The following is a 25,572-nucleotide window of genomic DNA, read 5'->3' as shown; positions in this document are numbered from 1 at the left end:
CATTAAAAAAACAAAACAAAACAAGAAAAAAAAAACACCATAGGCTGTAGTTCTTGGAGCGAGCTTGCCTTGAAAGTATGCAGTTGATTTTAAGTGCAACAGGATGGGTAAAAAGAAGCCGTGTCCTGATATGACTCTGGAGGTTGAAAAGCACTCGGTCAGGTTTCTGAACGTTTTCATGATGAATGAACCTTGAAGTTCATATAAAGAAAAGTGGACACACAGGCTAAAGAGTGTATCTTAAGGGAGATTCTAATTGTGTCCCAAACTTGTCACTGACATTACACAGTGGGACTAGTTAAGGCTGCAAAGACACAGACTAGTCAGCGCAGGTGAGGCCTGAGGAGCCTTGGGAAATTGTTCATGGGACTGATGTCGTTGTGTCCTCTAGTCCTCTGCTACTCCAAGTGTGAGTCTAGGACCAACAGTATCAGCATCACCCGGGAGCTTCTGAAAAATGCAGACTCTCAGGCCCCACCCCAGACATTCTGCACCAGAATCTGTATTTTTCAAGATGCTCAGTTGATTCATATGCACTTTATGGTTTGAGAAACACTGATATGGGAGCAGTAAGCTCTCAGAATAAAATTTATGTGGATGCGTTCTAGGAAGGAACCAGAAAGAGGAGCTAGAAAAGAGAAGGAAAAAAAAAAAGTGGGGGCTAGGGGTCATTTTGAAGGAAGAAATCACAAGGCATTTGTAAGGGTAAAACAAAGGAACACCTGGAAAGACTCTGAGAAACTTGTAAAGAAACACTCCTTATGAGGCAAAAAGTTGAAAGGAGGTTTAAAATGGAATTTCCTTCCCCAGTCCTCCAAAGTTCTTAGTGGTGTTTTATGGTAATTAGGCAAACTATATGATTAGATGACACCCCCACCACCACCCAGGGAAAGGGGAAGACGTGTTTTAAGAAGAATTACTTGAGGTAGGTGAGAGATATATAAAGTGCTTTTGGAAAACTATAATTACAACACAGTTATATACCACTTTTCCAGAACTTAAGTATCTAGAAATCTCCAGTCTTTAAAATATAGCTGTAAAAGTACAAGAGGTTGAAGAAGGCTTTGGCATAATCATATTCAGGCCTGCATACTTAATTCCATAGCAGGCCCACAGACTCACACACACCTATTCAACATAAACACATATTTATTAGGTACCTGCTTTGAGCCACTCACTGTTGCAGTGTGGGGTATCAAGGAGTGACCAAAACAGACACGGTCACTGCCCTCCTGGGGATTCTAGTCCAGCTCACTCTCTAAGTCATCGTGGCTCTTACTTAACACTCTGCTGTGACAGAGTTGGCTGTCAAGCACAGTCCACATCAGAATCAACACATTTTCTAAGAGAAACAAAACTGCTGAGAAACAACCTGATGGTTAGAGTTGAGACAGACAGAAAAATTAAAAATCAGATGCACAATAAGGGAAACGTCACAGTCTTGGGCCCTGCAATCTGGAAGCACACAGCCCCATCTACAACAGCAGCTCTGGAGATTGTGCCATATCACAACCCGGGAGAAACTTGCTACTTATGACAACCCTGGATCACCAGAAAGAGATTTAATTGTTTTACAAGTCTGCTCAATTTAATGCTTCAAGGAAATAAATAATACATTTTGAAAAGTTTTCCATCAAAAAATGGCTTCTAGATGTTTAAATGGTGTGGGAAGAGGCATGCTTTATTATTTTGAAAAATTAATATACTGCCAAGTGAAATGAGCCACTAATGAATTAAATCCAAGACAGCGCTCTTGCTACTGTTGCTAATGATACAGAGAACATAGAGGGAATATCCTTTTCCCTTTGTATTCCAAAGAAGCAAATAAAAAATAACTATTCTGATTAGCTCGTGTCAATTAGAGGCCAGAATCTTAGGACTGGCTCACGATAGCTCCTCTAACGCTTGGCTGATTTTAACAGCCGAGGACATCTACTGAAAAGTAAGTGGAATTCCCCACCTATAATTTGCCAGACATATATTTTCAAAACCCAGTTTTAGAGATTCCCCTGAGAAATCTGCCTTCATCTCATATGCCGTCTTGGTTAGTATCTTCCTTTGATGGATAGTGAAAACGGTGAAATGGGACACTGCATACAGAGTAGATTGCGGTAATGTTAATAGCCGTAAATAAGAAACTCATCACAGATTTTTCTCTTTCTAGGTGCAATCAACAAATATCCACCAATACACTTCAAAACAAAGTGCAATAGACTCGGCTCTACAGATCTGACGCAGCCTCTACGGCAGTTGCGGAGGTACTGTCTGCTTGGTGTTACTGGATAAATGCCTCTTCCTCCTTCTCCTCCTCTCTACTTTCCTCCTCCTCCTCTTCTTCCTCCTTCTTCTTCTTCTTTCTTTTCTGTCCTATTTGGACAAAAATCTATTGCTACATGATATTAAAATATAATTTACTGGAACAAGAGATAATCAAAAATGACCAGGTTGATCTAAAAAACAACCAGAGTTTTTTAAAAGTGGGAAATCTAATTGTCGCAATAAAACAACCAGTGGGGCACCCCAGTGGCAACAAGTATATCTAATGACCAGATCTTGATTTCTAAGTATCATTCCCCACTAAAAGGAACTAGGGTTTCTTGGAGAAATAGCTAAGTCTCAGCTGAAGCAGGGAAAGTACAGTGCGAGTCTGGAACATTTGTTACTCCAGAAAGCAGGAAAGTAGTCAAAAATTAACAGTGTTGGGCCGGCCCCGTGGCTTAGCTGTTAAGTGCGCGCGCTCCGCTACTGGCGGCCCGGGTTCGGATCCCGGGCGCGCACAGACACACCGCTTGTCCGGCCATGCTGAGGCCGCGTCCCACATACAGCAACTAGAAGGATGTGCAACTATGACATACAACTATCTACTGGGGCTTTGGGGGGAAAAAAAGGAGGAGGATTGGCAATAGATGTTAGCTCAGAGCCAGTCTTCCTCAGCAAAAAGAGGAGGATTAGCATGGATCTTAGCTCAGGGCTGATCTTCCTCACACACACAAAAAAAATTAACAGTGTCATGTCAAAAGGACAAAGGAGCTGTCTTGAAAGAATTCCCACTGGCCCAATTTTGGACAATTTGAACATCAGAAAGAATAATGATGGTAATGAATTATAACACATTGAATTTTAAAAATCGGCAAGTCTACATAGAGACCCAAAAAGGGAGTGAGGGAGTAAAGGCTCTTTTTTTATAGAAGTATGCTAGCTAATAAATGTAGAAGAAATGGTAGAATGAGAAAATCACCAATTTGTGATCCTCAGTGTAATAACTGAGGCAGGCAAGGATCAAGGAGTGCTGAAAGCACTGGGTGACAGGTTGTTGAGGAGCAGGCCGTTCACAGGACCATGCACATATTACTTACTTCTTAATTACAAAGAGAGAAACATGCTTTTACATGGTGAGATCTGGCAGTACCCACTTAACCAAGATTTGCCATTATGTGCCTCCTGAGGTGATGCAGCAGGAAACACAACATCGCCTATGTGAGATTCTTGCTGGAAAGGTTTGACCCAAGTCTAATAATGAGGAAACCATTGGACAATTCCAGAAGGTGGAATATTCTTCAGAACAGCTGGCCTATATTCTTCATAGGTTTCAATGTCATGAACAGCAGAGGGATGTGGGGGTTTACTGTTCTAGAATGGGAGAGACTAAAGAGACATACAGCCAAATCTAATGGTGTGAACCTTGATTAGATCAGAAAAAAAAGCTTATATAAATGACATTTGGGGGACAATTGGGGAAATTGGGTATGAACGATATGTTGGATAATATTATTGATTCATGTGGATTTTCTTATACGTAGTAATAGTATCATGTTTGTGTAAAAGAATACCTTTGTTCTTGAGAGAGGTATGCTGAGGTACTTAAGAGTAACATGTATGAAGATTGCAGCCTACTTTCAGGTGGTTTTCCTAAAGGGAAGAAGGATGAGGGATGTGTGTGTATGTATGTGTATATGCATGTATGTGTATATGCATATATACATGTATATGTGGATATTTGTGTATATGTGCATATATGTGTATATGTGTGTGTTCACACACACACAGAGTAGCAAGATGGTAACAGTTGGAGAATCATCTAGGTGAAAGGTATATTTATTCATAGTTCTATTCTTTACAATAATCTGTGAATTTGACAATTTTCAAAATAAAAAAATAACTTGTAAAACTCAATTGATGGATTAAACAGTGATATACACATCTGAAGAGAAACATAATGAACTGGAAAATAAAGCTGAAGAAATTACTCAGAATGCAGAGAAGATAAATATAAGAAGTTTAGAGACAGAACAGAATGGAAAGATCTAACCTATATCTAATTGGAATTCTACAAAAATAAAATAGAAATAATAAATGAGAGACAATGTTCCAAGACATAAAGGGATGCTTATATTCAAGAACTTATGAAAGACATAAATCAAAAGATGAAGAAAAGACAAAATATAACAGGCAGAGTAAATAAAAAGAAAGCAAAGGTTAGACAGAGTGTAGTGAATGCAGAACACCAAGACAGAGAAAACTTAAAGGCAGCCAGAAAGAAAGAGCAGATCACCTACAAAGCAACTATTAGGCTGGCAGCTGAATGATCAGTAGCAGCAGTGGAAGCCATAAAACTATTGAGAACCTTTAAAGTAGTGAAAGAAAATTTTTGTCAACCTAGAAAAATTGTCTTTCAAAAATAATGGTAAAACAAAGACAATTTGGATAAACATAAAACAATAGTTCACCACAAAGACTTTTGCTAAAGGAACTTTAGAAGTATATACTTTAAGGAAAATAAAAATAAACACAGAAGGAAGGGCTGGCATGCAAGAATAGTGAATGATAAAAATTGGTCAACATTTAGATAAATCTATTATTTATTTATTTATTTTATTATTTTGTGTGTGTGTGTGAGGAAGACCAGCCCTGAGCTAACATCTGCTAATCCTCCTCTTTTTGCTGAGGAAGACTGGCTCTGGGCTAACATCCGTGCCCATCTTCCTCCACTTCATATGGGACGCCGCCACAGAATGGTTTGACAAGCCCTGCGTCGGTGTGTGCGTGGGATCTGAACCGGTTAACCCCAGGCCACCGCAGCGGAGCATGTGCTCTTAACCGCCTGCACCACCGGGCCAGCCCCTGTTGTATTTTTAAATAATAGTAATTATCTAATTTGTGTGGTTACAAAAAAGAGGTACTTGTTAACAAGGCTATGAAAATAAAACATTTGGCATCTGGTCATTTTAACAGAAAAAACATCGTACTAAGACTATAAATATTAATAAATATTTATGTATTAATTATTTAAATATGAGAAAAGACATTGAACAATAAAATCATCTTTTGTTATTAAAAAAAAAAATGAAGACTTGAGCCTTAAGGGGAAGAAGTGGTACTGAAAAAAGGGACAATGATAATGTAAGTCATGGGGAGGCAAATGGAGTAAAAGGTTCCACGAACTTGCATTGGTTGGGCTGGTGGTTAGGCTGTTGAAAAACTTTAGACTCTCTTAAAAATGCAGTAAAAATTTTGAAGGCATACATGAGAAAGAAAAATAGATAGTAGCTAACTACCAAAAATGTATTGAAGAAAAATGTAATAAAAACAAACATAATAAATATTTTTTTAAATAAAAAGGCAAGAAAGGAAAAAAAGGACAAGCAGAAGGCACAACGTAAGACGGCAGATTCAAATGCATTTCAATATATTGGTAACCATAATAAAAATACACAGACAAACACAGCAGTTACAATCAGAGACTGATGGACTTCAGAAACAAAATAAATTCCAGCTATAACTGTTTTCAAGAGACACAGCTATAAAATAAGGAAATGGAAAAGTTGAAAGTAAAACTATGGAAAAAATACGCCAGGCAAATATTTTAAAAAGAAAACTGGAATAGCTATATTAATATCAGATAACATATACTTTTAAACAAAACCATTTTGTAGGGATAAAGAGGATTGCTACCTGATGACAAAGTGTTCAATCCATGAAGAAGATATAACAATTCTAAATTTGTAAGAGGGTAATAAAATAATCTTAAAATATATAAGTGCCAATTGAAAAACTACAAGGAGAAATTGCCGCTGAACTATCATCAGAGTTGGAGATTTCAGTACACCAGTTTGAATATTGGTTGGTCAAGCAGACAAAAATTAATAAAGATATAAAATTTAATCACAAGTAACAAACTTGATTTAATAGACTCATATAGAACCTTGCACAGAAAAATGAGACATTTTTCTGAAGAACCCATGGAACGTTAACAACTGTTAAATCAAGGTGGAGAGTTTACAGGTATTCGTTGTGCAATTTTTAACTTATAAAACAAGTGTCAACAAATCTCTAAGAACCAGTGTCATACAATCCAAATTGTCTGATCACAATGCAATGAAGTTAGAAATTCATAAAAACAATACTTTTAAAGCCTATATTTTAAAATTAAAATCACATTTCTAATAACTAATGGAACAAAAAAATCATAATGAAAACTTTAAAATACTTAGAGCTGTATGATAATCAAAATGGTTTATGTCAAAAGTTGTGTTGGGGCTGGCCTGGTGGCTTAGTGGTTAAGTGCGCGCGCTCCGCTACTGGCGGCCCGGATTCGGATCCCGGGTGCGCACCAACGCACTGCTTCTCCGGCCATGCTGAGGCCGCGTCCCACATACAGCAACTAGAAGGATGTGCAGCTATGACATACAACTACCTACTGGGGCTTTGGGGAAGAAAAAAAGGAGGAGGATTGGCAATAGATGTTAGCTCAGAGCCGGTCTTCCTCAGCAAAAAGAGGAGGATTAGCATGGATGTTAGCTCAGGGCTGATGTCCCTCACAAAAAAAAAAAAAAAAAAAAGTTGTGGGTTGCGTTAAAAGTCATAATTTAGGAAAGTTTATAGTCTTAAGTCTCATGTTCGGGAAATTTTTTAAACTCTAAAAGCTAATGAGCTAAACATTGCTCTTAAGATGTTACAGGAAAAAAAAAATACAATAGCCAAAGAAAGAAATGAGTAGAACTTAATATTTTTTTATTAAGATATAGAAGAGAGAATATCAACAAAGGCAAAAGTTTGTTCTTTTAAAACTTAATAATATACATATATATCATATAGTTTGCATGTATGAATATTACTTACATTTCTTAAAGTAGAAATAATTGAAACCAAGTAGTTAGGAGAGTGTTTTTGTTTCAGTGGTAAGTCATGCTGTACTCGCACGCGTGCATGCCCCACAACTGACTGAAATCAGATGTGCACCGGCCCCTGGGGATCACACTTAGGCAAATGCCTTTGACAGTGTGCCTACTTTTATTGTGCAGCGTGTGCATTTCTGTGTGGTGGTCAGGACCAGAGAGACACTTCCAATCCCGAAGCCCCAGCTCTGCCCGGAATCTCTCTCCTCACCTTGCTGGGAGGCAGGGGAACTGTCCAGCAGCAAATGCTTCCTGAAGTCAGGCCTAAAACAGGCCTGCGCAGTCAGTCCACCAAGAGCAGGGCTCCCCCTGCTGCAGGTGTCTGGCAGCATGGAAAGGGGCCTCGCGTTTGCATTTGCATTTGCATTGGGCTCACATATTATGTAGCTGGCCTTGGCTGCCAGGGCAGATGCGGGAGCCAGCCTGTTCTAATTAAAAGGCATTTTTGAAAACCACTCCCACCATGCATTCTGTTTGAAGAACAGTGAGTGGGGAAGGGATTCACAGTGATTTTGGATGGAAGGTTTCTTCCTCCCTCTCCCCATTGCCCTAGATATATTGGAGGCTCAGCTGCTCCAGTGTATCCGAAATGGTAGAATGTCAGGTAGTGGCTGGGGCATCAGGAATTGAGACATGAAATCCGTCCCGCTGTCAGTGAACTCCCTGACAGTGTGTTAGGCTGGACTCCCCAGGCCTTCTCTAAGTGACCAAGGGCTATAATGAAAGGTAACAAGCCACACAGCCACTTCTGAAACTCCCTGCCTGAGCCTTTCAAGAGAAGTGAGGCAGAGTTGAGCACACAGGATTGAGGGCGATGAGAATGCCTGCTAGGCAAGAGGCCTGGCCATGAAGGTGACTTGTCAAGTCCTCTGAATGACTTGCATAAGAATTAGGTTATTTCTTGGTGAGATTTTGAGAAATACAAGTAGAAGCTAGTTCTTACCAGATGGAAAAGAAAGGAACTGAACCAAACCACAAGCAACCAAGGAGACAGATGGCCTGTGAGGGGGAGATCGCAGGGCAGCCTCTTTGTAAGCAATTAGATCCGCTCAGAGGTGATAAAAGACAGAAAGCCACCTGCTTATTGCTTCATCCAGTCAGGAGAGCACTTGTACCAGACTTTAAAGTGGTGACAGGCCAGAACAATTGAATTGTAAAAATGGACACAGTCACCAATGCCACGTGAATAATACATCTGTTGTAATCTGCTTTCCAAAGTGTGTTTTCTGGATACACAAAATGCATATTAAGATAAAAAGAATTCTCGAAATAGAAGCAATCTTGTCTGCATTTTCTGCTTGAGTGCATTCAGCCAACCAGTAAATGCAGCATGGCTGACTGCTGGTTATCTGCGTAGATGGAGGAATCTGTGAGCACAGAGAACTGAAATCCACAATTAGTCCCACCTACCTCATTTCATCTAGTTGCCACGTCTTTCCTTCCACAAGCTTTACTGGAGCTGGGCACAAATTGCAAAACAATTGACTGTGTTTCATTCCTGTTTCTTTGGGGTTACCAATCAGCAAAGAAGTATCTGAACAGTATAAAGTCTATATGATTCCCAAACAGGGTAATCAAAGGATTCTTATCAAATACTAACTCGTATGTACAACACAGAAAAAAACGGGGGGGGGGGGGACTCAGAGATATGGTATTTATCATGTTCAACCCTTTTGAGAAAAAAAGTTAGAGGGGAAAAAAAAGATAGCAATGCCATGCTACAGAAGTTTAGTTATCTTTAGATATCTGAACTTACCCCATACAAAGGATCCAGTGGAAAGGGGAGTGGGGGTGTGGGTGGGGGGAGACCAGTATAGATAAATTAAACTCAAGCTGTGAAAGCAGCATGTTCCAGACTTAAAAGAATGCACTCTCCATGATCAGTGGAGCCATGTTCTGTGCATACAATTACGACTTTGGAGAATTTGAGTTCATAATAGTTAGTCTGGAAATTAATAAGAAAATACAGGAAAGAGCAAAAATGGGGGAAGATGTTAGGAAATCATATTTTCAGTGAAATTTAGCTATGGCTGCTGTTCATGGTAACTGGGAGAAGTTTGTTGATCAACTTAGCACATTCTTAATCCCACTGGCGGAAGTGAACTGAGATACACTTTGGGATTTGAGTTTCAGAAGCCCAGACGTGTAGTATATAATGCATGGAGGCTTCAGGGTCTATGTAACATCAATTGCATGGTTCTCTTTGTTGGTTTGATGTCTCCTTCACCCCTAACTCTCTTTATAGATGAAAAAGGAACGTGTGGTGTGTGAATGTGCACGCGTGCATGAGAGAGAGAAGGTTATTTATAACTTAATTTTAAATTCTTTCTGTATATTTCACTTATTCATTTTCTAAGCATTGATCTTTTTGTGAGCGAGATCAGATTTATAGCTGGCGAAAGCAGAAAAATCCAAATGTGAAGAAACGGATCATGGTGAAGATTGCCACTGTTCTCCTGGTCTCAACATTTTGGAGTTCTCTTGAATTTTCCCTTGACCACAGTTCAGCTAATTTCTGAGGTTTATCAGGATTAATAAACCTTCTCTTCTTATGCCATCGAGTTCTCACACATTCATTCTAAAAATATTTATGAAGAGCTTATGTGCCAGGTTCCTCACTCCTTCTTAACTGTCCAACCTGTCCCAGGCCATCTGCCTTCCTGTGGGTCTGCACCCATATCCAGGTGCTTCTGATAGCATGACATTTATCATTTCACTTTCTTATTCCAAATATCTTGATAATTCTCCAGTGAAGATTATAAGACACTTCCATCAGCACAGAAAGTTTTATTGGACAGGCTAGAATGCCTAGTCAGCACTTGGCTCTTTTTTTTTTTTGGGGGGGGGGGGGGTGAGGAAGATTGGCCCTGAGCCAACATCTGCCAATCCTCCTCTTTTTTGCTGAGGAAGACTGGCCCTGGGCTAACATCCGTGCCCATCTTCCTCCACTTTATATGGGACGCCGCCTCAGCATGGCCTGACAAGCGGTGCGTCGGTGCGCGCCCGGGATCCGAACCGGCCAACTCCTGGCCGCTGCAGCGGAGTGCGTGCACTTAACCACTTGTGCCACCGGGCCGGCCCCACCACTTGGCTTCTATGTTTCCCTGATTTCTCAGTCTGGCACTCCAGGCCTTCTAGAGTCTGACTCCAGCTCTCCTTTACTGTTGGGTTACTCATGACTCCCAAACTTGTTATGTGCCTGCCGGACTGGGCACTATTTCTGTGTCCCCCACTGAACCTAACACAGTGCCTTCCATAGAGCAGAAAGTAAACATTTAGATGGATGGCTAGATGAATAGATGGATGGGTGAAAGAAAGGGATGGAGGGAGGAACGAAGGGAGTGCCATTCATTCATGCCTTCATTAGACAAATACTTATTGAGTGTCTACTACGTGCTAACCATTCTTCTAGGTTCCTGGGATTACTATGGTGACCAGACATGGTCTCGTGAAACTTACTTTTTTTCTGAGAGGGTGGAAGAGTGGAGAACAGATCACAAAGCAGTTTATAAGTAAATAAAAATTCAAATAGTGATGTGTTGAGGAAAAAAGAGGAGCATGTTGTGCCAAGTGACTGCAAGTGGGACTGGGAAAACTATAGATACAGTGGTTTCTAATGCGGGGCCATTTGAACCAAAATCTGAAATAATGAGGAGCCAACCCTATGAAGTTCTGGGTGGAACACGTTCCAGGAAGAAGAACCTTTGCTGTTCAAAGTTATACTTGAGCATACTTTGACAAGATGTCTCATTCATCAGCTTTTGGTGTATCTGCCCAGTGTAAATCCCCAGTTTAGTAATCTTAATAAAGTTACCCTGAAGGAAGGATGTAACAAAGAATGGGTGCAACAATCAATTTAGGAAGACAGATTAATATAGAGTCTATTGAAGTTGAAATGGCATTTATTTTCTATGATGCTTCTCTTCTTTTGTTGTATAGCTTTGTTCCTGGACCACACAGAGCTGCCCTCAAAGAAGATGCATTACAGAAGGCAAAATTCTTTCAAGATAAAAAATATCTTTCAATAGTAGCAAGAGACAGCAGAGGTGATACTGTTCAAAATTTTACCAGAAACACATTCTATACCTTTAAAAATGGAAAAAAGGTGATAAAAGCTGCTCCCCATCAACGTGATAAAGGAAGTCCTCGAAGAATTTAGCCTTAGGAAGCATGGTAAGACTCTGGACTTAACTAAATTCACTGCCATAACTATGGGCAACTTTTATTTGGATATCTGCCTGTATCCAGAGGTCCACTCTGGAGGGCTGAACAAGCCACAGGTTGTAGATTATCAGGCAACTTGACCCCTTGCACTTATTGGTATTAAGATATACCTTGTCCATTTATTTGACCATTCCTGATAATTCCAGCACTCTAAGACTGGTATGTTCAAGAACTGTTATCATTAAAAGATGGAAGAATGAAAGAAGTGTTTTGAAGAGTCTAATGGAGAAATAATTTGAAGGTGAATTTTATAGTGTACACGTGTGTACACGGACCAATGCTAATTCTTTTGATTGTAGGTCCCTGTCCAGTCTACTTGCTGCAAACCAAGCTTCTTTCTCAATTTAGTACTGTTTAATGCTCATCTGTTTAACCAAAGGTTCATGTCTTGGGAGACCCTAACATTTACCCTAGAAATTGATGCTGTTTATATGTCGTAATTTTGAAAATCTGACCTTCCACGACAATTCCATTTTTAAACACGTCACTATCTCTGTATGGACTGACCAGACCTCCGATGGCTTGTGCTGGAAAGTTTCCTCCCACCTTCTGTAGTTGTTTGCTCAGACAGGCGAGAAGCAAAGGGTAATTTTCCCCAGCTCCAAATCCTCCTCAACTCACTGAGAAACTCACTAATTTCCCCAGAACAGAAATTATTGCTTTTGAGCTGGAAGTTCTTTCGTCAATATATGGAGCCTCTTGTCTGGCCATTTTGATGGACTTTTATTCTTTCTTTCCCATTATCGTCATTTATTATTATTTACTAACCCATATATTCTTTAGACAAGGACAGTAAAGACACAACTTGTCATGGGTGAAGCTCTGAGTTACTTTTACCCATCAGGTAGCTATTTAGTCAATAGTGAACAGCACCAAACAGGACTGGCAGAGCTCTAAAAAGAGCCTTAAATGTACACTGAGTTTGGAAAAGATAAGAAAAATGTTAATGTTTTAATCTACAAATTAAGGTTGCAGAGATGCACAAGAGATCAGAGTAAGTTAAAGCAGGAAAGGTCTTCGAATGCATACCTCTAGTAGCATTCTATGACGGCTCTCTCTCTCCTCACCCCTATCCAGATCACAGAACTAATTTTTAATCTTATGATGGGGCTGATATTTTCAATAACTGAACACCAAAGTAGCATTATTTAATTTAGACACAATGTTTGGACCTTACCTCAGATTCTAAGAGCTGACGCCACAGTTGCTAGCAACGGCCCTGCCAGGCAGAATATCACTCTCTTGGGGGAGGGAAAGAGGCCCTGCTTGGATGCATGGGGCAGATAGTTACTGGCGCTAAAGACCAGTAGGTATGGTCTGATTTTCTTTTCTATACCTTTCTTCTTAAAATCTAGGAAAGAAAGGCCATCTGCAGTGTTTTTTTAAACCACTTCTGCCATCTTTACTCAGGCAACTCCAGAGAGATAGCTCCCAATGTCTTCAGAGGAGTAAGGAGTTAAAATGTCATATTTATACTCAGGTAATAGAGAAGAACAATGCACATCAGGTGTCTTCATATATCCTAAGTGGTGCTTAGAGGTTCAGTAAAAATTTATGTTTCAGGTACAGGAAATTGATGAGCAATATTTTAGAGGTATTTTAGTAAAAGGGATTTTTCTGGTTAACTTTGGATTAAGCAAAAACTCCCTCTGTTTATTGTTTAAAAAATGTGTTTATTTTTATTTTTTCTGCATTGGTAAGTAAAGTACACCAAATAAATATTCCCTTGGTGACTGAGATTATTTGAGCATTTTGGGTCATCTTTCTAGGTGAGGGGCCTGCAGCATACTTCAAATATTAAGTGCTTTTTATTTTATTTTTATTTTTTTTTGTGAGGAGGACTAGCCCTGAGCTAACATCTGATGCTCCCTTTTTCCTTGAGGAAGATTGGCCCTGAGCTAACATCCATGCCCATCTTCCTCTACTTTATATGGGACGCTGCCACAGCATGGTTAACAAGCAGTGCATTGGTGCGCGCCCGGGATCCGAACCTGTGAACCCCAGCCGCCGAAGCAGAGCGCACGCACTTAACTGCCTGCGCCACCAGCTGGCCCCATAAGTTCCTTTTAAAAAATAAATCCTTTTCTCCTAAAAGGGGAAAGCACCAAAAATTGAGTGTAAATTAAATGAAACCCTGTTTAAACCAAGAATCACACAAATAAGCAGTGATGCTTCTTGGTTTAAACACGTAAATTCATTGCCTATAAAGGACATTCCTATTATCTCCGCACTGAACAATGAGTCAAACGTGTTAAAGAAAAAAAATGTTTAAGTCAAAAAGAGATGCAACTCAACATGGCATCAGACTGTAACACTCGGTAACAATTCAACCAAATGACCTCTAAGGGGGGGGGGGTTTACGGGGAGAAGAATAGGTGGTAGGGAGATAAGAGCAGAACATCAGCCCACTCCATTTTTTTCCTCAGCTATTCCCATGTTTATCAGTCTTATGGCTTATCTAATGGTTCCAGGCTTGAAGCCCATTTTCAGCATAACGGTTTATGTCTCAAAAAACTTTCCCCTAACCTCTGCAGACTCTAAATCTGACTTAGTAGCTAGAAACTCTCTAAATATGGTCTTAGCAGACTTTAAGGGAAACAGAGGCAAGGCAACATGACAATGTCAATGCCAAATTTTCAAATTCTATGGATCCACTAAACTATCTGGCCTAGTCAGAGTCCATCACTCCTGACTTGGACCTTTCTGAATGATGAGATTTTCCAATAGTTTTGTTGTTTACCTGTCTAAACATAAGTGTACTGAATCGTGAAGGCAGATATATGCATTGCAAATTGTCATGTACCATAACTGAATTATGTAATTACAGAAAATTAAATCTTTGGAGTATTTCTTAAATAAGTAGTATTTTCCCCAGGCTCAGATTATCTATTCAACTTTTTGGTTTTATAGACTCATGTAACTAATTTCAAACTACTTTGAACACCATACATCTTTCTGCAAGTAGATGAAAATTAAATGTGGAGAATTAGGTTTCTATACAAACAAAAATTGATAACCTTGAAGGGTTTATTTTAGTGGGAAAGGCCAATTTTAATCTTTTAAAAATATAAATTTTGGGCATTTTTTTTTAACAGCTTAATCCATTTTTCTTTTTCATGCATTTAATACATATCTACACTGGATAAAAGCAAGCTGATGGGCCAAGTTTCAGAATTTATAATGGAGCCTATAAAAAACAGTAATGATGGCCAAGAGCTGATACACAGAAGATCAATTCCCCAGTGTTAAATAACTAACAAGGCAGACTATAATACACACAGGAAGAAAGATAAGATAAAGCTGAAAGAGCATAATACTGGGAGTCCAGGGATTTGGGCGTAAGGCCTAGTTCTCTCACTGATTCCTTGTGACACCGAGTCCATTTCTTCAGAACAGATGCCGTGGGAGAGTTTATTTTTCTGCTCAAGTTTATTGTTAAAAACACAACAAAAAAAACGCTTAAGATGCTGGAATACCGTTTATTGGCTGGTTTGAATAGCATTTTCAATAGCAAAAATGTGTTTACATCATAATAGCTTACAACCATCTTTTTCAGTACAAAGTAAACTGAGATGATATAAGTCTTAGCATTTTAAATTCCTCACCTCTGTGACATATACAATAAAAAAGTCCCAGATACTGTCATCTGGCCGATTCTCGCAGAGATATGAACGAGTATACTAGTCGAGTGCAACTTCCTTAACCACCTTGAGTGGGCTCTGTTTAATCACAAAACAGCAATATAGAGACATGATTTTGAAAATAAAGCAAATGAATCTGTTCTCAATTCTGTTCTCTAAAAATACCTTTTCTCTTGAGTTATAGTATACTTATAACTTTATTACAAATTATACAAATCACTAGGTTTTCATTTCCACACCTTAACAATCCCATCTCTAGAAGCAGTTACGATGAAGCCCTGTGTTGTCTGGAACGTGGCGACATCCGTGATGATGTCGTGATGTCCCACAGGCAGAGACTCTGGTCCCCTCCGAGGAGTGTCATCACTCGGTCCCACTTTCTGCTTATTCTGAATTTCCTGTTTCATGGTTAAAAGTCAAGGAGAAAGCCAGAAGTTAAAAGCCTCTGCCACATTCTACCTCTTGTCAGTATTCTTGCTTCTGGGATATGTTGTTGTTAAACTAACACCTCTTGTGAAGTAGTCCTGCTTTTCACAAATACACTGAGCAAAAGGAAGCAAAAGAGTGGGTCCAAAATGACATTCTAGGTTTCCAGTCACTGGATTCCATGAGTAGCCACTTACAAATGGAAAATGTATAAATCAGCCAATAATCTCCACATATTACCTTTTGTCAATAACAAAAGAAAAAAGGCAAAGCATGTAATTGAGAGGTATAAATGACCAGAATATGGAAGTAAATATATATCAGATGGTCTAGCATTTCCAAAGCTCATTATTATTTGTCATGAAGGAAGCAAACTTTCATTTACTGAGCACTTACTCGGGCCCAGACACTTTCAGGTATGTTATCTCATTTGAAGTTTTTACCAAACTCAGGAACACAGCTTTAGAGTCCCAAGAGCCAAGTGTGAATCCCAGCTTTGCTGCTTACTAGCTGGATGATCGTAAACAAGTTACTTCACTTCACTCTGCTTAACTTTCTTATTTGTAGAAGGAAAGTAATAAAGGTACTTCCTTATAAATCAGTTTTAAGGACTGAGCAAATATATAAAGTGCTTACTTTAGAGCTGTGTACTTTTATAAAGGTGTATAATAAAGTGCACATTTAAGTTAATTTAAAAAAATACAGAAAAGCCAAGAGAAAATAAACGTATTTCTTAAACTCAAAGAAATACTGCCATTGTTGACCAAAGCCATTTATTCTAATCAAGTCAATGTTTATGAAAGGCATTTTTGTACCTACAAAAGTTGAAAGGAAAAAGACTGCCTATACCTGGACGACTTCGGTGCCTTCAATTATTTTCCTGTAATAGGACACAGATGGCGAACTAGTACTTCCTGCAACAACGTAGGACCTCTCCGGGTAAGCCAAGTCCCAAAACCTAGGGGAGAGGAAACGAATGGTGATAATCTCTGAAGGAGAAGGGGAGGAACTAATGGTCCTTGGCTCACATTCATCAATGCATAGCTTATCTTCTTTTGCATTAGGAAAAGAGATTTTCTAGACTAGCATAAAATTAGTTACAAATAAAGTATTATCAGCTGTCCCTGCAAGATGTGGATGATTTTAAACATTACAATATTGCTAATATCTATAATAAATAACACCCTAGTGTTAACTGTAGTATCCATCTATGTTTTATTATCCTTCTCCTTTTAAGTGTTACATATTAAGTACTCTTTATTAGACACTGTACCTTATTTTCATGTCTGAGCCAGCTGTTAGCAGGATAGGATTTCCATCTGCAGGACTACAGTAGATACCGTGGACACTGTGAGAAGAAGGCTTAAAAGAAATAAATGAGAGTCAAAAGACACCAGTGTATTCCATAAATGATGGTGCCATTTCTAGAGACAAGTCAACTGTCAGTGATTTTAGAGGCACCTGGTTAATTGAAAAAATGAGAGATCGATTACGTATGTCTTATATACTTCTTTCTTTGGGACTTTAAAATGCATTTGCTTTGTATCATTCTGAATAAAGAGGCAAAGCCTGCTCAGCTTCCTAAAATTTTCTGTTTGGGACGAAAAGGACCCCAACTAAAGGAGAAAACAATGTTTCCTACCTTTTGCCCCAATGAAACACCTTTGGTAACATGACAATTAAAAACAAGAGAGAATGTAAGAGGGTCATGTTCCATTTTTTTATGATCTAAACTTCAATCTGGGCTTTTCCTAATAGCCCAGGTTTTTAGTGAGGTTCCAAAGAGACATCACAAACCTTATGGAGCTAGCAACCAAAACACCCAATGAAGCAGACACCAGTAAGGAACTGGAAAGCACCCATGCAGCAGTGGCCACCTAGTACTTATTTAAAACATAACTCAAAAGCCCAATAGATACCATGTTTGGTAAAATGCCTGCGAGCGCCTGGGATGTGGGAATTATATTGGCCTTTATAATAAAAACCAGAGACAAACCTGTAACTCAGACAGTGGTGGTGCACTGCTGGCCCAGAGAGTGAATCTTCTGTCACCAGTCTCCATGTCCCACATGGACACTTCATTGTTGCCCTGAACAGCTAAGGGGAAGAAAGGCCAGAACCATTACTCAGACAAGAACGTGGCTCTCAGAGCTTTCAAATCTTGGTAGATAATCCAAGTCAGCCTACATCCATTTCCATTTTTTCCCATCCTGCACGAAATGTACCAGTACTTTTAAGTAACAATTGTGACCCTGTCACCACACTGGAGGACAAAAATGAAACGTTTTTAATAGCCTACCAGTAAATATTTACTGGTATCCAATCACCTGGAGAGAATTGTGGGGAGGAAAGGCAAATCATAAATGGATTCTGCCCTCAAGAAACCTACAGTCTAGAACTATAGAAAAAAATTATATTTATATAAAATATAAGACAATGAGAGCAAAAAGAGAGAACTGCAAAATTCCACCTGAACTCAAGGAAAAGATCACATCCAGTGGGTGAGAATCAGGTCTGCCTCGTGGAGGTGTTTTCACTGGGACTGAAAGAACAAGTCAAGCGGAACAGACACAGGTGGCATACAGGTAAATCACTTCAGGCAGAAAGAAGGGAATGAGCAAAAACCACAAAAACAAACATCTGTGGATGTTTGGGGAAACGAGTAGTTGGTCTGACTGAAGCACATTTGTGACAGGGAGGAGTGGGGGATGAAGGTAGACAGAGGAAAGAAGGGTGGGGCAAGATTATAGAAAATGCAAACTGCAGGCCTGAGAGAGACAGTGTCCCTTAGGTAGTTTTGAGCAGGGGGAGTGACAAGACCCCAGGCTTCATTCCTTCATTAATATTTACTGAACCAACAATATTTACTATGAGCTAGACACTGTCCTAGGCACTAAGGAAAAGAAGGCAAACAATGCAAAAAAATTTCCTGTTTCATGGAACTTACATTCTAGTGGACAACAAACCAAAAAATGCAAAGGGCCTGAAGCAGAAATATGCTTAGTTCAAGGAAAAAGCCAAGATGCCAGTGTGGCTGGAGCACACTGAGAAAGGGCGATTAGCTGGGAAAAGGGCAGCAGGGCTGGTCACTTTCCACCTGCTACTCTAAGGCTGCCCCACATGGGCCACAGCAACAGGCTCCTGTGCCCTCTGGCTTCTGGATGAGTTTGGCCTGTGGTAAGCTAAATAATGGCCCCCTCAAAATAACCAGGTCCTAATATCTGGAGCCTGTGAATGTTACCTTATATGGTAAAATGACTTTGCAGATGTGATTAAATTAAGCCTGATTAAACCCTGAGATTGGAGGGATCATCCTGGATTGTCCAAGTGAGCCTTAAATGCAATCACCAGTGTGCTTATAAGAGGGAGGCAGATTTGACAACAGCAGAAAGCAATACAACAATGAAGCAAGATGCTATGGTGCTGGCTTTGAAGATGGAAGAAGGCGCCATGAGCCAAGGCATGTAGCACTCGAAGCAAGAAAGGGCAAGAGAATGGATTCTCCCCTAAAGCCTCCAGGGGGAATGTGGTCCTGCTGCCACCTTGGTTTTGGCTCAGCAAAACTCATTTGCTACCTCTGGGCTCCAGAACCGTTAGAGAATAAATCTATGTTGTCTTAAGCTACCAAGTTTCTGGTAATTTGTTGCAGTAGTCATAGGAACTAATACACGGCCCGTGGAAAACCCAGTAGGAGATCAAAGAGATGGATGAAAGTCAAGTCAGTCACCTCAGGCTGTTTGTGTCCCTCACCTCAAAATCACTGCTCCTCTCAAGGTGGCCTTCTCTATTCAACTTCTTTCTAAATTCCAGTCACCATCCCTCCTCTCCTGCCTTCTACTGCGTACCAGCCCTATTTTATTGCACTATCTTTTATGATGCCAATACTCCCAAACCTTTGCAAATAGTTCCTTTGAAAATAAATCCTCCTCGAATTATCATACCTTGAGTATGCCATCTGTTTACTGCTAGAACCCTGACTGAAAAAGGTCAGAGAGGTAGCAGGGGCAGATCTCATAAAGCCTTTGGGCCACAGTGAGAAGCCCAGCTGTTACTTGGAATGAGAAGCCACTGGAAGGTACTGAGCAGAAGAAAAAACAGTCTTAAGACCTAAGGATGAAAGCAGGGAGTTACAAGGATATTGCATTAATAGGGACAAGAGATATGGTGGTTTGGACGAGGGAGACAGTGATGGAGATAGTAAAGGTGGTCAGGTTCTGAATATATTTTAAGATAGAACATACAGGATTGGCTGACGGACTAGAAGTGGGATGAGAGAGAAACAAGAATCAAGGACAACAGCAGGCTTCCTCCTGAGCATCCAGCATGAAAGAGCTGCCATTTACTGGGAGAGTACTGGAGGAAGAGCAGGTTTGTCTTGGGATAAGAGGCAGTGGTGAAGGAACCGGGAGAGAGAAAACGAAGCGTTAAGTCTGGACATGTCAGGTGTAAGATGGCTATTAGACCTTCCAGGGGAGATTTTAAGTAGACAGATATAAAAATATGAGTAAATTTGGTATTTAAAGCATGGGACTGGATGAGATCATACAGGGAACTGAGTGTAGAAGGAGAAGAGGTTAAGGCCATAGACTGAGCCTTGAGGCAGGCCACAATTTAAAAGTCAGAGGATGGGGGGGAACCAGCAAATCAATGAGCAGGAGAACCAAGAGAGTGATATCCTTGAAATCAGGTAAGGAAAGTATTTCAGAAAGAGGAAACGACCAACTGACCAAATGATGAGTCACATAATAGGCAGGCCAAGTATTGGCCATCAAATTTGTCAACATGGTGACTTTGACAGCAGCAGTGTATGAGACAGACTATGTGTATGAGAAGGGAACAGAAAGAGCCTAGAGGCAAGACCAATGAAGAAACATAAGAATAACAAGAGTTACTATTTATCAAGCAATAATGGTGTGCTAGGCTATGTGCTTTACATGTTTTATCTTAAATTCTTACAACTCTGTTAGGTAAGAATTTTAAACCACATTTTACAGATGAGGAAAGTGAGTTTCAAGGACTTGTCCAAGTGTCTTGCCCAAGAATCTGTACAAGAAAATTTGAATGCCCAATGAGGGGAGGGAAGAGAAGCTTCCAAGAAACACAACGTCCAAGAAATGACGACTGAAAAGGATGAGTCAAGGTTTCTAACTTAGATTTCTAGCAAGTGGTGGCAGCTTTAACAGAAATATGGAATATAGGAGAAAGAAAACAAATGGAAGGGGAAACGGTGGCAGACAGGAATGAAGGTGATGGTGGTGACTGATGAGATCATTTTTAAACATAATAAATATGAAATGGGAACTTCCATAATCAGAACAGAACAAAATCAAGCATTCGGTTCATATGTAGAATAAAAATCCTAAGAATATGAATCTTGGCAGCAGGGTATTACGCATTTTCCAAGAAAACCCCGCACACCTGAAAGCCAGCCCTCCATTTTACCTGCAATGACCCAGGACTGATACAGAGGGTGCATTGAGAGGCGTCTGATTCGAGCCCTGGAAGGATGATAGTGACTGGAAATAGGCAACTGGAACCTCATGTCCCAACAAGCCATGGTACCACTGCTTGTACCTTTAAGAAAAAAAAGCCAAAAAGATTACCATCTAATGATTAAAGTACATCAGGCCACATTTATACAAATGGTAAACAGCATTAGCTTTATATGAATGTATTTTGAAACTGACTTAGTCACTCAGAAAAAGGCTTTGTTCTCATGAAGCTGTCTCCCCAGTTTCAAACAGCACCTCTAGTTGTTAAAAAAGGACATAAAGTGCTTATCACAATGCTACTACAAAAGTGTCTAACAAATGTAAATTGAAAATGAATAATTCATTAATTATTGACACTGTTATTAACTGCCAAAGGCGCCCACAAAAAACAAAAGGTCTAGAGAAGACATACACTGAATCTGACAAGTCAAAATGTTCAGAATGCCTTAAATAACCAGAGATATTTTACTGGCATTCAATGATCACTTTGCCAATCTCAAGTGGCAGCAGCTTTGTAGCTAGCATCACATTTCAATCATTTCCGTGTGCCCTTTTCTCCAAAACATTCTAGAGATAGGTATGGGTGCCAAATCACAGCAGAAATTGAGGTGAGTACCTGCACATCTGCCCGTGACAACTGAAACCCCAGAGAAGGACCCCCCATCCCAAAAGAATAACACCTACCCTAACATTAAGCAGCTGGTTGTGACAGAGGCACAGAGCATATTTTTGGATTCGTCTCCCATTTCAGTGGAGAGACTGGGGGTGGGAAATGACAGAATGGGCAGCAGGGCCCCTCTGTCACCATGCCCCACTCCAGGACAATGGCTCAAAACCCACAGGTAGTGCTGGCTGCCCTCCTCAAAGCTGAGCAGGGTGCCTGAGAGCCATCACTGCCATTTGCTAATTTGCTAAGTGTATATAATATCTACTCTTCTAGGCCTAGCATTACATCTTCCTATACTTGTGCAGTTTATTCACACAAAAGGCAAAAAATAATACATTCTATATAAACTATATAAAAAGTAATAAAGGAAAGGGCAGATACTTAATAATGTCACAAATACAAGTTAAGGAATCTAGAAAACAAAATTCAAGCACAGCAGATTATTCTTCTTCTGAAAAAAGAGTGTCAAGTGGGGAAAAAAAAAGATGTGGTACCTTCTCAAGGGGCAGGTTCAAAGCCCTATGGGGGGGGAGTGAAACTAAAACAGAGGAAAGAAGCAAGCAAGATCACATGGTATACCTTCAGCCTTTGAGGAAAGGGGGCAGGGAAGAATAGTAAGGCAAGAAAGCATGGCTTAGCCCTTCTCCTGTACCAGGCACTGTGACAGATGCTTTAACCGCATTAAATCCACAAAGCAGCCCCTGAAAGGATTAGCCCCTTTTGAAGATGAGGATACTGAGACTTAGAGGCGTTACGTAACTTGCCTGAGGTAATTGGAATTTAAAAGTGAGTCAGCCCAAACTCAAATGCTCTCATCCATAAACCAAGCCTGCTGCTTCCCTGGCAGAATAAGAGAATGCCGGCAAATCTGATCACTATAATGATTATAAAGTAAAGAGGCTCATTTAAGAACAAAGAGAAAGAGGAAATTGTTTTATGCATTGGGATACTAATTTCACTCTTTCAAATCTGTTTTTTAATGAAAAATAAATTAAACTGCAAGTAATTACAACAATATGAAAAAAAGGAGACGGGAAAAAAATTACCAATGAAGAAAAAGGAAAAAGCTTTCACAAGAAGGCAATTCCAGACATTAGTGGCATTCAAAAGCCAGTCAACAACTTGAAAGTCAGCTTACCAATGCAGAGCCAGCACTGGTGGATGTCCACAGCAAAAGACGTTATGAGGCCTGACTTCAAATCGTGCTTTAATGTCCATGCATTGCTTGAAGACCGGAGGTCCCAGCCAACCAGAGAGCCGTTCACAGTGGCATAGGCCAGAACCGACTGCGCCCCAGAGTTGAAGTGATGCATATCCACGACACAACCATCCTCCTTCTGGTCTAGAATTCTAAAGAAATACACAAGGCAAAAGGCAAAGACTTTTCCAGTCACTGAAAACATAGCACCAGTCTCCATTTAAGATGAATTTATATTCTAACCATGGTCAAGAAATAAAAACTGTGACCCATCAAGACAATGATAGCTGAGGCATTTTTAAACTCTTACAGAAGAGTTGCCAAAATGGTACATGGAATTCCTGTATATCCTTCACCCACTTTCCCCTCATGTTAACACCTTACATAACCACAGAACATTTATCAAAACTAAGAAATTAACCTTGGTACAATACTAGTAAAGTACAGGTACTAGTAAAGTACTAGTGTGAGTGAACATAAGTGAGGCCATCTTGTTACATTAAATGGCCTAACCTCTCCTCTGTGTGACTACTCACAGGTACTCTAAAAAAATTCACATGCTCTCCTGATTTATGGCCTCTGTTTACATACATACTCCCTGATAGCGTAATAAATTAAAACTGTGTTCTATGAGTTTCTCTCCAGGAACAGGCTGACCACAGGCAGGAAACACACCTATTAGGTATCCATCACAGCTGACAGAAGAATGGAACAGTGTGATGCCCAGAGCCCGTTATGCCTAGAGACCAACATCCCTGGACCCCCTCCTCACTGCCCATTTTCCCTGTATAACTACCTCAAGATTCTGTAATCCTTGAAGTTGGTTTTTTTGAGACATTAGTCTACCATCTTCCTGATTGTGCCAGCTAATCAAATTAAAACTTCCTTTCTCAGTCCCTAACTCGTGATTGATTGGCTCAGATTGTGGAGCAGAGCGAGCTCATTGCTCAGTAACACTAGTAAAGTACAATACTAGTAAAGTACATATTAGGATTTCATCAGTTTTTCCACAAGTGTCCTTTTACTGTTCCAGGATCCAAACCAAGAAACCACGTGGCATTTAGCTGACTTCCTCAGTCTTTCATGATCTTGACATTTTGGAAGAGTACTGGTTAGTTATTTTATAGAATGTTCCTCAGCTTGGGTTTGCCTCATGTGTTCTCACAAACACATGCCTTACTGTTAAGGAGACCACAGAAGTGATGTGCCTTTCTTAGTGCATATAAGAGGGTATGCGCTCCCTCATAAATGTATTAGTGGCGATGTTAACCTTGATCATTTGGCTCAGGTGGCGTCTGCCAGAATTCACCACAGTAAACTCATTATTTTTCCATTTATAAGGACTCAATATTTAGGGAAAATACTTTTTTGTGTGTGTGTGTGACGAAGATCAGCCCTAAGCTAACATCCGATGCCAATCCTCCTCTTTTTGCTGAGGAAGATTGGCCCTGGGCTAACATCCGTGCCTGTCTTCCTCCACTTTATATGGGACACCGCCACAGCACGGCTTGACAAGTGGTGTGTAGGTGTGTGCCCAGGATCTGAACCTGAGAACCCTCGGGCCGCGGAAGCAGATCGCGTGCACACTTAATTGCTACGCCACCAGGCTGGCCCCAAGGGGAAATACTTTTGAGACTATGCAAAAATCCTGTTTCTAATCACACTTCTGTCCACTAATTTTAGGATCTGTTGACAGATCATGCCTGTGACGTTCTAATGGTCACTTTCTATTTCCCTCATTCCTTCTACACTATTAGAATTCTTCTGTAAGGATGAGTTGTCACTTCTCCATTAATTTATTTATTCATTTATTCATATCATTACGGACTCGGATATTTATTTTATTGTTTGAGTTATAACCCAATACTATCGTTATTTATTTTGTTGCTCGAGTTGTTCCAACTTTGGCCATGGGAAGCTCTCTCAGGTTGGCTCCAATGCTCTTTCAATGTGCTTTTTTTGGAGCACTTCCTAACTTTCTGGCATCACAAGATGCTCCACACTCAACTTATATTTTCCCTGCCCCAGCCATGGAATCAACTAGTTCTCCAAGGAGCCCTGGTTCCTTTTATTGGAGAACGGTGTTTAAAAACCAAGGTCTGTGCACTAAGTGCTCACTGCTATGCTTCTAGTCCCCTCTCAATGGCCAGAGCTATGAAATACATTATGTATATGACCTCATGCATGCAGACACATCTGTATTTCTGTATCTATTTATTTGTGTGTGTACATATACATGTCTGTACATGCATATATATATTGAGTCCATATTGATATTGAGTCCATATTGATATCTATCCAGCATCAGAATTCATTCTAGCCATCCCTCCTTCCTTATTTGTAGCTTCTCTTCAACAGTGAGAAACCTGGCTCTCATTATCTATAATAAATTTACTTATTTGTTCAACCCTAGTATACAAATAAAGTAGTTTTGGAATTGTTAAACCACACTCCTGTGAAAAACAACCAACTAGAATACAATGTTTAAGTTCAGTTCCTTTTGTCATTAGACTTGTAGTATCCAATTAAACCACTGTTTTCCAAAGTTATTTGGTTGCCTCCTTAATTCCCCATATTCTTCACTGTGACTATATCATTCATCTGTATAACACTTTGATTTGTCATAAACTGCATTCTACCTTTCCCCCTATATCCTGGTTGATTTTTTTTTAAGTTACACACAGCAAAATTCACTTTTTGTGGTATACAGCTCTATGCGTTATCACAAATGCAAGCCAATTATCTTCTA

The 25,572-nt window shown here is 39.9% G+C and overlaps 2 protein-coding genes across 4 annotated transcripts in view; one reads left to right on the top strand and one right to left on the bottom strand.

Annotated features, from left to right (window-relative positions):
* The window catches only part of COL6A6 (collagen type VI alpha 6 chain), a 124,291-nt gene extending 111,030 nt beyond the window's left edge, over positions 1-13,261 (top strand). The window contains exons 36-38 of the mRNA XM_058553315.1: positions 2,165-2,258; positions 11,115-11,348; positions 13,236-13,261. Coding sequence (XP_058409298.1) covers positions 2,165-2,258; positions 11,115-11,334 — 314 coding nt within the window. The 3' untranslated portion in view covers positions 11,335-11,348; positions 13,236-13,261. The remainder of the gene's footprint in view (positions 1-2,164; positions 2,259-11,114; positions 11,349-13,235) is intronic.
* Positions 13,262-14,864: 1,603 nt separating this feature from the next.
* The window catches only part of PIK3R4 (phosphoinositide-3-kinase regulatory subunit 4), a 76,129-nt gene continuing 65,421 nt past the window's right edge, over positions 14,865-25,572 (bottom strand). For all 3 annotated transcript variants that reach the window (XM_058553283.1, XM_058553302.1, XM_058553293.1), the window contains 6 exons: positions 22,764-22,975; positions 20,909-21,040; positions 17,463-17,563; positions 16,740-16,828; positions 16,316-16,424; positions 14,865-15,438 (listed from right to left, as the gene is read on the bottom strand). In XM_058553283.1, the coding sequence (XP_058409266.1) occupies positions 15,268-15,438; positions 16,316-16,424; positions 16,740-16,828; positions 17,463-17,563; positions 20,909-21,040; positions 22,764-22,975 (814 nt within the window). In that variant the 3' untranslated portion in view covers positions 14,865-15,267. The remainder of the gene's footprint in view (positions 15,439-16,315; positions 16,425-16,739; positions 16,829-17,462; positions 17,564-20,908; positions 21,041-22,763; positions 22,976-25,572) is intronic.

Source organism: Diceros bicornis, chromosome 2 (genome assembly GCF_020826845.1).
Source record: "Diceros bicornis minor isolate mBicDic1 chromosome 2, mDicBic1.mat.cur, whole genome shotgun sequence".
NCBI classification, from domain to species: domain Eukaryota; kingdom Metazoa; phylum Chordata; class Mammalia; order Perissodactyla; family Rhinocerotidae; genus Diceros; species Diceros bicornis.
This window is presented reverse-complemented; position numbering and strand designations above follow the sequence as displayed.